At 41.8% G+C, this 13,239-nt stretch overlaps 1 protein-coding gene across 1 annotated transcript; it reads right to left on the bottom strand.

Moving 5' to 3' along the window:
- Window positions 1–56: 56 nt before the first annotated feature.
- On the bottom strand, window positions 57–8,390 carry plpbp (pyridoxal phosphate binding protein). The gene is made up of 8 exons (XM_079674991.1): window positions 8,231–8,390; window positions 6,662–6,769; window positions 6,128–6,163; window positions 5,974–6,049; window positions 5,754–5,894; window positions 4,000–4,142; window positions 2,889–2,987; window positions 57–682 (listed from the first exon to the last, which is right to left on the bottom strand). Exons 1-8 carry the CDS (start codon window positions 8,339–8,341, stop codon window positions 515–517), a joined length of 882 nt encoding a protein of 293 aa, XP_079531117.1. The 5' UTR covers window positions 8,342–8,390; the 3' UTR covers window positions 57–514.
- Between the last annotated feature and the right edge of the window lie 4,849 nt (window positions 8,391–13,239).

Genomic DNA, 13,239 nt, shown 5'->3' with positions numbered 1-13,239 from the left:
ATATCAAGAATAGAGATCTGTCACAGCTGGAACACCATAATACACAATACTATGTGTCATTATAAAGGGATAAATGATTTATTAAATCAAGTCTTTGTTTCATCTGTACAACAAAAACGGTACATTGTACTGTGTGGGATTCCTGTCTGCGACACACTCTTTCAGAAGTCACATATTGGACTGGAAAGATAGAACATATCACGACACATCCAAACAAATATTCACTCATCTTTTCCAGATGTCATTTTGTTTTCTACATTTCTGTCTTTGCCAATTATCTTGAAGGAAGGAAGTCAGAGCACTACAGGTTAGTAACACACAACTTTAAAAAAAAAAAAAGGTACAACTAGTTCTGTAATGAATGCCGCTTTTTAATGCTTAAAAAAGCAACAAGGGCTATTACACTTTAAAATTATGCAACCATTTTTGCAATCCTAGCTCCACTTGGCTGAAATGATGTGCTCCACTGCTGTCCTCAGTGTGGTTCTCTCCTCCAGGACATCAGAGCGGCTCCTCACGGTTTGGACACAGTCAGGTGCTGCATCTTCTTGGCCGCCTCCTCTGTCATGCTCTTGGCGGTTTTCTCCGGGCTGGGGGCCGGAGTATTGGTCGCACTGTTGGGATACTCCCTGTTGCCAAATATAACGCTTCCCACCCGCACGTTGGTGGAGCCCACCTCGATCTTTAATGTAAAGGAGTACACGTTAGAGCAGGAAAGACCCCTAATGAGTGAGATAAGATAACTTAACGGCATTAATCACATTAACAATTAATCCAATAACAGCCATAACTATGGACCTGTCAAAGGCATCTGAACTAAAATCACAACACACAAATTAGAGATTATACATTTGAACATAACTACTATATGGCCATGAACAAATTACATTTGCCTTGCGATCAAATAAATCTGAACATAGCGTTGTACGTGTTAAATCATCTATAGCCTGTACAGTTTCCATTTCAGAAATATTGCAAAGCTCAGGTCTGTTGTGTCATTAGCGGAGCTTGAAATGATCATTCATGCTTTTATATCATCCCGGCTGGATTACTGTACAGTAACTAAATGTTCACGTGTCTCAGCAAGTCATCTCTCAACCGTCTACAAATGGTCCAAAATGCTGCTTCAAGACTGTTAACCAGGTCAAGAAGGATGACACACATTAAACCCATTTTAAAATCCTTACATTGGCTCCCCACCCGTTTTAGAATTGATTTTAAGGTCCTAGTTATTACATATAGAGCCCCGCGTGGAAATGCACCGGAGTATATAAGTGACCTCCTCCATCCTTACACCGCCAGTAGGTCACTTAGGTCTTCAGACCAGGGCCTACTGGCTGTACCACGGTCTCGTCTGAAAACTAAAGGTGACCGTGCCTTTCAGGTGGAGCTCCCACACTGTGGAACTCTCTCCCTATTAGGGTTGGGAACCGAAACTCGGTTCCAGATGAGAACCGATAAGAAAATGTCGGGTACCGGGTACCCATACAAAATACACCATTTTGGTTCTGCTTAACGGTTCCTAAACGCGGTAGACCCTGTATTCCACCGGGTCCGTCTGCGCCACAGTGACCCGCTGGAATACAGGGTAAGGGCGGACTGGCCATCTGTGTGTTCTGGAGAATCACAGAACGGCCGGTCGTCAGCGGGTCATTGACGGCCGGCACGGTACGCTGACGGCCGGCACCGCCCTTAACTTTTTTAACCGGCATCATCCAAGTTGCACTGACAGTCGACAGAGGTTGCCCCGCAGCGAGGCTCCCCCGCCCTCCAGTAGACAGTTCACGAGCTCAGTCACTTCATAACACCAAAGATGGATCGCGGTAAACGCTCTGAAGTGAGGCTCCACTACACTAAAAAATAAAAAGACAAGGCACAGTGTAATGCCTTTTAATAGCTTGCCACAGGCATAGCTCAGTTAAAATAAAGCACAGCTATTGTGCAATACATTTGTATTGCATGTATTTTTTTATTTGTAAAAATGGCAGTTAAAGCTTAAAAGAATAAAGATATTTTCGTTATCTAAACGTTTGACCTCTTTCTTTTACAATTTTGGAATCGAAACGGGGAATCGATAAGAACCGGAATCGAAGCCAGAATTGGAATCGATACATTTCAAACGATACCCATCCCTACTCCCTCCTATAGTCATCTGCTCTGCACTCTCTGTAGAAGCCTTTAAAAAACTACTGGGGACCCTGAAGATGCTTTGAACATAAATGATCTATAACAATACATTATTATAATTTAAAATAATTTGCATAATTTAAATGATTAAATGTGACAGAAATTGATATTACTGTTTTAATTTGCTTCTCTACTTTTATAATATTTTTGCCATTTACTTTACAGTTTTTTCTTCACAAGTTTTTTTTTAAATCTAAGCATTTTTTGCATTAGTCTTTTTTGTTTTGAACTGTATGCATTCATTAAATACAAAGAGGATTAAAACACACATAAATTAAAAAGCAAACTGATTAAAATGTTCCTCCTATTTTTGTTAAATTTGATGGCCAATTTATTTATTTTTCATAAATTATAAATCCATAGTAGTCCCACTTTGATAACAGCATGGATATTTGACTTAGAAAATGATAGGACCACCCCCCTCCCTCTCCACCATTTCTTTCATAAGGACAACATATCAAACAATGTTAGGGTTTACAAATTCATAAAGAAATATGTAATGCACTTCTATAAATTAATCAAATTCACGTAGTCCGACTGAATAAATGCTTAAATACTGGGCACTAAAATACGTAATTTGTGTCCGTCAATTTGTGACCCTGAAAAACTAAACAATAAAAAATGTACCTAAAGAAGGATTTCATCTGGCCACATTTGCTTTGATATTTGTGTTCCAAGTGCTGATGAGGAGCGATACTCACGGCGTGGTCGAAGTCTGTTGACATCCCCATGCTGAGCTCCACCCGCTCCAGAGGTATCTGCAGGCCGTCACACAGCTGCTGCCTGCTCCCCAGCAGCGTCTGCACCACACACACTCCTTAGTCTACTGCACAGTACCAGAGTCTGCATTCTTATTCCATCTTATACCTACACTATTAACTTAATGCTGCATTTTACAATTGTATCACTTTCACTTGCACTATTTTACTTATCTATTTCTTTGTCAAAAGTATTTAGTGTTTTGCATTGTTGGAGGGAATTAAGATTTTCATTACCAACAACTACAACTACTAATACTCTAGCTATTGTGTACATGACAGTAAAACTATAGAATCATGAAATCAATATTTACGAGTTTTAAAAAATATATATCTGATGATGGGATTTATAGCATATTAATAAATAAAAAATACACAGTGATCAGCCATACAATCGATAGTTCAAACCTGTGTGTGTGTCAGTGCTCTTTGGTGGAAAAACACTGTTCCTAATATGTCAGACCTTAATGTGTAATTTTTGTAACACTTTAATGTCTGCAAAAGATAATACCAGCCTTGCAGATGTATCTAGACTCCCTCTAGTTGAGATACAGATCTGTCTTTAAAAAAATAATGTTGGAGATCAATTTCTGTTTAGTGTTTGTTCTTTCAAAGTTGAGTTATTGTTATTTTGCAAGTCTTGTGTTTATCAAAAATTGTGCTCAAAAGTAGCTTTAAAATAAAAACATTCAGCATTAAAAAAGCGTAAAAGATCGACCAAGGAAATCTAAGTAAAGTAAGACCAAAATGATTAAATAGTCCACTAATCGAGGGCTGCAGCGTATCAATATTTTCATTCAATTATCAGCTCATCTGATGATCAGTATTTTAGTTTTGTTTTCCCTACAATAACCCATCACAGTCCATCAAACCCCAAGTTGATGTATTTTTATGTAAGTCCAAACCCCAAAGACATGTTACTGAAAATGAATTAAACAGAGGATAGCGGGTGTTATGGAAATTTGAGAGGTTGAAAACAGCTTAATCAATAGTCATATTATTATTATACTTCTATTCTTATTACTGGACATGAAATAGCTCTAGTGTTTTGTACCTGAAAGTCTGGGTTGGGGCCGAGGTTGAGGTCGTATCCATAGCGACCGATGGTCATGAGTCCTAAGAAGTCCAGAGCGGCGCAGTGGGACAGGATGTGCTGCACCGTGCTCACCGTGTCCTCGGGGGGGAGTCCGTGTTTATCTGCAGGGACATGGGAAACACCGTTAGCAAACATGGATCACTCCCCATAGGGACGCTGCTCAGGAACCGGGCGGTCGACGGTTTGAGTCCCGGTACGGACAATACATTTACAAAATGTGGTGTGCACCTGGAGAGGTGAGTTTGACTCCTGGGCACTGCCAAGAGAGGTTTCTCAATACTCTAATTTCCCCTCCTCGACTCCTCGGTCCTCCGGTTGTGACCCGGAAATGGATTTCAGCGTGCCATGTTGAAGGACATCTCATCTCTCTAAATGCACATCGAGGACCGAGCATCGAGGAGGCTCTCTGGAGGAGCTCTAACCGAGGAGACACTGATGGGTCGTCCACGGCTCCTCCACGGATGCATTTCCGGGAACGGTGGAAGCGTTACGCACGGCCGGACTTATCTCAGCCAATGACAGCTCTGCATGCATCCCCTGGATATTATTTTATTAACCGCTTAAACGGCGATGCAATGTTTACAGTGAGAACAGCTGTGAGGTCCGTGCAGAAAGCAGAGCAGTGTGTAAAATATAGATCACTCAGTATAACAGGCCCCACATTACTCTCTGTATTTGTTTGCTGTAGTTTAGTAGATATCTACAAACAAAGAGTCTGTATTTTTCAAGGCCATTTAGTGCTTCACATAATAAAATACACAACTGCTGTAGCCTGATTATGCTTTAGGAGCTGTAGGTGTGTGTGGTACAGTGTGTAGGTGTGTGTGTTGTACAGTGCGTAGATGCGGCGGACAGACGGGTCTCAGTTGGTTTGGTGTCCTATGCTTACTTTTAATACTTGTAAATACAACTTTTGGCCCGTCATTTCAATTCCCCATTTCAGCGACCAGAGAGAGGGGGGGGGATATATATATATATATCCAGTCTCTGATTGTGTTACGTTATTATGAGAGTGCTCTCATACTTGTTTGATTCTGAAATTGTATATATTTATATAAATATGTGTGTGTATATGTCCGCATCTGTAGCCTGTTATTGTCTCATTATATCGCACTGTCAATTAAATATATAAGTCGTCATGAACACATCTGTCCATCAGACAGAGGGCTGCTGTGCCTCCTGTCATCATTAATGTACGTCTCTTTAAAATGACCGTTCAGAGGAGAGGAGTTCTCATTTCTCTAACCGCCTGCTGCTTCCCCTCCTCTCTCCTCGGTTCCCCTCCTCAGTCCTCCGCTAGCATTTCCTGTGGGCGGGACTAAGTATTTTTTATGAAGGGAAAAAAGTCTGTCCCTTAGGGCAGTATCCATTACACTATATATAATCCAGGGGGCGGTATTGCGCCTAAAAGCTGTTTGCCTGCCGCCCTTAAACAAAAAATTAAGAACAAGAAGAAAACAAAACAAAACGAACAAAATACAAGAAGAAGAAAAGTTAGTATGGCGATTTCAGATAACACACAGGAGCTAGAAGACCCACCTGCTTCTTTTAAATCAGCTGTGTGGGAACATTTCGGGTTCTATATAAAAAAACTATAGTTTGTTGTATCTATTTCAACTTGTTATAACATAATTTTAATTTATGGGACTTCTAAAGTATGTCTTATTTTTCAGTATATTTGAGCAGAACAAAGTGCTGACTTTGACACGTACTCTGTTCTCCGCTGGTGTTGAGCTGCACCATGACCTTTAACCTCTGGGTGCTGGCTCCTCTGAGGCGCTGCCAGGAGCTGTTCACCCGGTCCGCCAGCTTGGCAGAGTCCACCGTCTCCACCACGAACAGGTTGGGCACGCCTGGATAACAAACACACTCAGTGAACGCTGTCAACACACAGAGGAGAGGGGGGTGTGGTGGGGGGGGGGGGGCACTCACCCAGGAGTTTGTTCACATGGTTCTTCTGCAGATGGCCGATGAAGTGCCACCTGATTTCTGGACATAAGGCCAAAATCTGGAAAAGAAAAAGAAACACTGTTTGAATATGGGGAAAAAGTAGATACTACCTTTTAATTTAAATATATCAATTTACCAGAGGATCAGAAGCTTTGTCAACAAGTTCATTAACCTGGAGAGGAGATAAAGGAAGAAGATGATGATGAAAAACGGCCTCAAATGGTATCATACAGAGATAGAAATACTGCCAGTGAAAGGAAAACATAAAATTGTGAAGGAGTGATATAACAATTGTATTTTAACATAAAAAAGGGTAATTTAAATAATCTTCTACAGTCAAAATATCTTTACCAGTAGGTTTCCTGGCTCTTAATTTTTTATAGAAGACCAAACAACTTATATGATGTGTGAGGACTATGCTAAAGCTACACAGAATCAAAGTGTACATAAGATATAAAAAACATATCAGACAAATTTCAACACAATCCAATGAAAAATAAGTGAGACTAATAGTGTGCAATGGGGCTTTGCAAGGTCCCATCAATTTAATGGACATTTCCCCATCATTTCCCCATTAAATCTATGATATGCTATGCTGGGGGGTCTTGATGAAAGGAAGGCAACTTCATGATTATGCAGGCACACTTTGGACTGCAGCATTTATACTCACATAGTTTTCTCCAAAGTTACGATGCCCTTGTCTGTAGGCCTCCACAACCATCTCTGGAGGTTTGGTCTTGCTGACGGCGACGAGGCGGGGCGGCACAGCTGGGAGAGTCTGAGGGAGGACAGAACACCATCAGAATCATCAGATCTCAGTGATGTGACTCAGCCTGAGAGGGTTCTGCTAGACCAGCGTTTCTCAAAGTGTGGGGCGTTTTATTTTATGTTTGGACCTCAGGCCGGAATCGAACCTGGGTCCTCGCGGGCGTTAGTGGACTGTTACAGCCGGAGACTCGCAACGGCGGTGGACTTTCAAAGCGCCGGATCCGCATTTGCGGCGGGTATTTGCGGCGCTGGGTGCGGTACCGGCGCAGCGGGCTGTGAAACTCCACGGCCCACCTATGTCAGAGCCAGCGGCCCACCAAAGGCAGCGGCCCACCAAAGGCAGCGGCCCACCAAAGGCAGCGGCCCACCAAAGGCAGCGGCCCACCGGGAAAAGTCCCGAATCTCCCGATGGCCAATCCGAGCCTGCTCACACACACACAACTGAAACCAAAATCATTTACAGCGTTCCAGTCGGGTAGAAAAGCAATGTGGAGTGGCACCTCACCACTTCACAAGGAGTTTAACCGCGAAACTTTTCGAAATCCCGTTTGTGTCCCCCCACTTTACAAATAGGCCTATGTTTATTATAATTTTTTTAACGCAAGCCGTCATCGCCACGGAGGAGCACACAGCCTCTGTGAGTGAGCGAGACAGAGAGAGAGAGCGAGAGAGCTAGAGAGCACACATTTATCTATTTAATATAGCCTAGGTGAAAAAAATAAAGTAAGAAATCATTCCAATGTGTGCTATAGGACAGTAAAAAAAAATTAAGTTTAAAAGGGGAGTGATTAGTAAAATATGCATAAATAAAAAGAAAGAATGCTAACTAGGTACCATAAGATAAGAATAAACAAGTTTAAATTATTTGTTATTGGTTTTGATAATATTCTACAGATGTTTGGATTATTGAAAAGTATACAGCTCCCTTTCAGTGTGTTGAGAGCTGTATCCATAAATTCAGAGTCCAAAAAGACCAAAATGAGTAACTAGTCCACTAATCGACTAAGAAGGGCATGTCATTCATTCAGCTCTTCTTATAATTAAGATGATTAGTACCTAAAAACAAAAATACCTCAGGATGGTGATTGTATGATCCTTAAATGCTTTAATGTAATCACCAACATACCCCCCACCCCCAACTGTCAGAGCTGTGGAGTGAGGATGATACACAGCGTGCTCGTGTTTACTAAATAGCCCAAAGACGTCATGTCTTTGGGACATGGCATCCAGAACCCGGACTGCAGGCCTCCACTGTGCAGCCCCGTGCAGAGTGGATCCTGTTCCCCCGCCTGTAATACCCATGCATTGGGGTTATGGAAGTGCTGCCACCAGCCCCACCAACTCCCGGCCAAAGGTTGAGGTGTTAGGCAGCCTTACATAACGGGTCGTGCCGCCGCAGCACGACGTTCTCGGTCCTCTCTGAAGCCCCGCTGCCGGAGCTCCAGAGAGGAGCCTCCCGGGTAGCAGTTACCTTGGGCCGCCGTGCCGCCGCCTGGTTCACCCGCTCCACTACCGACAGTAGCGCCTTCCCAACCTCCTCCGACATTGTTACTTTCCACATACGGGCGAGCGACGGCGACATACAACGTAAAGAGACGTGTCTGCGATGACGACAATCGCCTTTCAAAATAAAAGTCCACCTGAGTAAAGAGCGTGTCCTTCAGAGAGCGCCCCCTGCTGCCAGGCTTCAGCCCGGAAGTCTAACTAAAGGAGAGGGGCTCCGGATTAGTGATGGGATTTATGGCTCTTTGAAGGGAGCCGGATCTTATGGCTCCGTTCCTTTCAAAGAGCCGTTCAAAAGAGACGTTTTTTTGGCGGGGTTACTTGGTTTGTCTGTGAAATAATCACCAGGATAATGATTGACTGTATTGCCAGACCTAATGTCAATAATCTGCTTTGTAAACACGACACAAGGTGGCGCCATATCCATGTCATTCATGTCCGTGAATGTACTACTTTGAATTTACCCTCCGTATGTGTTAAGTAAATAAAGTTGCCTTGCCTTGAATGAAATTCACGCAACTCTTAATATAGATACTGTGTTTTTAAGTGGCGATGGAGATCATTTGTTGGCCCTGCTTTAAAGGATATTTTGCCTTTACAAATGGTGCGCTTTTTTGGTTGAAGTGCATCAAAATGCTGCTGCGTTTTCGCGTTTGGCTCATTTTCCATCCGAAAAACACGTTGTCTACCTGTCCTGTAGCCTACCACTTGTTATGACTTCTCTCTCTCGCGTATTCCGTTAAGACCCACCCCATCTCACTCCTCCTGCTGAAACCTACTAATCAGAGTAGGGGCGGGTCTTCACAGAATACGTTTGGGGAACAAAATCAAGCTTTTTAACAGGCGAGTGGATTTTGGCAGGCAGTGAGTGCGGACTAACAATTGAACGATAACAAGAACGGCTCTCACCAAGTACGACTCGGTTCCCCTCGTTCATACCAAAGAGCCGTTCAAAAGAATCGGCTCGTTCGCGACCGACACATCACTACTCCGGATGAGAGATGAACAGCACGAGTCATTTGCTTATAGAATGCCGTTTAAGCCAAAATTAAATAAATAATTAAATAAATACATATATATATATATATATATATATATATATATATATATATATATATATATATATATGCCTATGAAATAAATAAATAAGGTTATGAAATATATTCTGAAATAAATAAACAAGGCAAACAATATATATAAATGTACATTTAAATACACATTTATTTATTTCATGGGACTTTTATTTCATAATGCCACATTTATTTATTTCAAGAGACTTTTATTTCATAATGCCACATTTATTTATTTGAAGAGACTTTTATTTCATAATGCCACATTTATTTATTTCAGGGGAATTGTATTTCATAATCCCATATTTATTTATTTCAGGGGACTTGTATTTCATAATGCCACATTTATTAATTTCAAGAGACTTTTATTTCATAATGCCACATTTATTTATTTCAGGGGACTTGTATTTCATAATGCCACATTTAGTTATTTAAGGGGACTTGTATTTCATAATGCCACATTTATTTATTTCAGGGGACTTGTATTTCATAATGCCACATTACATTTACATTTCTTATATTCAAATGAACGGGGCGTGGTTAGATCACAGATCAAGACCAAAGCAACAGCACCACAACACTAGGGTTGCGGTCGAATAGTCCAACTTAGGAACCTTCCTAACCGAGTGAAATGACCCAGAAGTCCCTCAGTGGCAGCCATGATAAGTGCCGTTCGAATTCTCTAGAATGATAGGAAAGGAGGTTTCAAACTTCCTTTATAACCTCCTTTAGCTTAGGAACCACTGGACCTCCCTAACCGAAAGGAGAGGAGAAAATGCTGCCCCACAATGCCTTGCAGCCGCAGCATTTGACGTCACACAACAGTCGGCCGTTCACGGACACAAACGATTATGACGGAGAAATTATATCATGAAAGTTACAGTGCTTATTAAGCATTTTAAAACGTATGGGGTAAGTTCCCAAAGTGCTTTGTTTTGAACGTTCATCAGTATTATAATCAAATAATATTATATATCAACGTTAGTTTTTACTGAAATGATCAAATAAAGTCAACATTTCACTGAGCTGTGTGGGGTTTGTTCAACTTTTAAAAGATGTTTGAATGGTGATATACACAGTGATAGGTGTTAAAGACAAACATTTATAATAAATACATTTGTATTGATTTTAAGATATTTTCATAGTTCATACAATCATACGTATTGGGATCATTTGTATTAATGTGGACCGGAGGGAGAGGGTGACGAGCATAAGTTTCACTTTTTTATTTCAATTCCAACTTTGGTCATGAAGAATATGTTTCTCTGTTGTTCATAAAGCATAAAGCAACAGCATCAGAGCATGGTGCAGTCTCTAGATGAGTCTGTCGTTCTTATTAAACATCCATGTTGTAGTCCGCTGTATAGAAAACTGTAGTTTCCATAGTTTCCCCACAGCAGCCGACGCACATTTATGACGTCCGCTGGCGCATCATAAACACGTCGGATAGTGAAAGTGCTGTCGGATTCTCTAAAGTACCGCAGTCTCTTCTCCCAAATCCTTTTGAATTCTCCTATCCACTATCCCTTAACGTTTCACTCAGAGGTCAGAGAATAGGAGATAGGGTTAGAACTCTTCTTCTTCTTCTTCTTCTTCTTCTTCTTCTTCTTCTTCTTCTTCTTCTTCTTCTTCTTCTTCTTCCCATTCCCAAACCGCCCCCTACACCCTACGCCTCCGTTTGCGCGTTCACGCGGAGGGTCCGCCATATTGAGGGCTGTTCCAAAGCAACGAGTATGGAGCGGTGTGAAGGGGGAATGGGCTATCAAGCCCTCAAACAGCGAGTCTGCAGCAGTGCTGACTTGAGACCGGTCTCTACCTGACCGGAGTCACTCTGTGTGTGTCCGTCAGGGAACACGCTGTTTACAAGTAGTTCCAGCAAACATCCACTGATAAATTGCGATGTTAACAACCTCATGTCATGATAACCTCATGTTTTTAACTTAGGATCATACCTGTGTTTAGTCTAGAAAAAAGTAAATGTGTGCATTTTATTATAAAGTTGTGTATATTTACAGACCGTTGCAAAAACTAAGAAGCTTGTAAACATCAGGTTTAAAACTAAAGGAGCTTTGAAACACAATGAAAGATTATTTGAGTTATTCATTTAAACCTTTTGTCTAAGAGATGCTGATTTGAAACCGTTCTTACATACAGTTACGGCATTTCCTGTTTCTGCCGGAGAGAGGGGAGTTTGTCCCAAAGCTTGCCGCTGTATTTACTCCCTCCATCTGACAGGAGGGAGCCTCATTCAGCTGCGAGTGTGGCTACAGACGGGCCGTTTCTCAATCACGAGGATGCTGGCTTGGTAGTCGCTTACTTCCAAGTCACTTCCTTCAGAAACGAAGCCAGTATGCTTCCAAGCCACGGCTTCGGAAAACTAAGAAGAATGGAACAGACTAACAAGTGTGCCACTCTCTCTAACGGTTTCAACATTAACTGTATCGAAAATAAATACCTCACGATGTCTATCTAATTATGAATTTGCTTTACTTTCACGGAACACTTTGGTGTTTGGTGATAACAAATGTAACAAAGTAACATATTTACCAACACATGTTCTACGCCACTACTTACTTACATACTTACTTAAATGTGTGCTGCATCGGTTCAGCCATTCTCCGCAAGGGTTTTTGAAATTGGTCCGTGCGCAAAGCATTGTGGGCATTTTAAGGACGCAAAGTTTACCCATGTGCAGCCTCGAAATTTCCCCCCAAACCAAGGACGCGGCCTCGGTGGAATTCCAAGTATGCTGGAGATTGGAACAGTCCTTCGGCGGCACTCGATGACCTAGTATCGTTGAAATATTGGCTTGGAAGTGTTAAATGTGTTCTTTATTCTCGCGTCCAGGAGAGAAGCTTTAAAATGAGACTAAATGGAGTCTCTGAAAAGATTCAAATGGGATACTTTAATTAAAAAAGGCGCGGTAGTGTTACAGACAGAATATTGTTCCGGCAGAAAACAGCTGTGATCTGGTTCTCCTGAGCAAGAAGAAGACAGCGGATCTCTCCTCCGGCGCTGCTATATATATCCTCTGCTGGCTCCTCCCCGCCAGCCGGCTCACCTCGTCTCCAATGTCCGTTATTGCATTTAAACAGAGGATAGGTTCTTTTCACATTCAATATGCTTAACACGCCGTTTCTCCTCATATTCTCTTTCATCACTTTTCATTTAACATATTCTAAACGCTGTAATCAATACTCTAAACAATACTTCTCGGCTCGTTTGGTTTCCGGTCATTCCGGATGTTGTCACATGCTACTCTCGTCTGTAAACAATAATGTATTCAAATAAACTGTACTTTCATTTAATATTCAACATGGTAGTATCTCGACATCTATCGTTGTAGTGTTAAATCAGTAGGCTTCGGTTTTCACCACTCCAAGTCATTTCGCTTCTCAATTCACCTCTTTAGGAAATCGTATATTAGCCACATGCTAAATGCTAACCGTAGATGAAGGACTTTCAGACTAAAAGCTTAACTGCTTGTGCACAAGAATTTCTGGTTTTTCAGTATAAAAGAGCGTTTAAACTGACGGTATGTTTAAGCTACATTATAGCATCAAAACATTGATTTTAATTTCTAACAGAAGCCAGTATCCTCGAGATTGAGAAACGGCCACGGAGTGACCTCCGTCACGGAGAGGTAGGGTCGAGGGAGTGGTTTGGGATTGGGCCGAAGAAAAAGCAGACTCCGAGCTGTCCGACTTCAGGCGAGCTTTTTGAGACTTCCCCCGGCTGCGATCGGCTATTCGTCTACTTTCGAGGCGAGCCGCAGCTCGTCTCAAACAAGCCTAATGACTTTGTGTCAGGTAAAAAAAAAAGTTAAACCTGAGCCTCACTATGTCGTCACCCTCTCCCTCCGGTCCACATTAATACAAATGATCCCAATACGTATGATTGTATGAAC

This window comes from Notothenia rossii, assembly GCF_949606895.1.
Source record: "Notothenia rossii genome assembly, chromosome: 4".
Classification (NCBI taxonomy): Eukaryota; Metazoa; Chordata; class Actinopteri; order Perciformes; family Nototheniidae; genus Notothenia; species Notothenia rossii.
The sequence above is the reverse complement of the archived record's forward strand: the minus strand, read 5'-3'. Positions and strand labels throughout refer to the sequence as shown.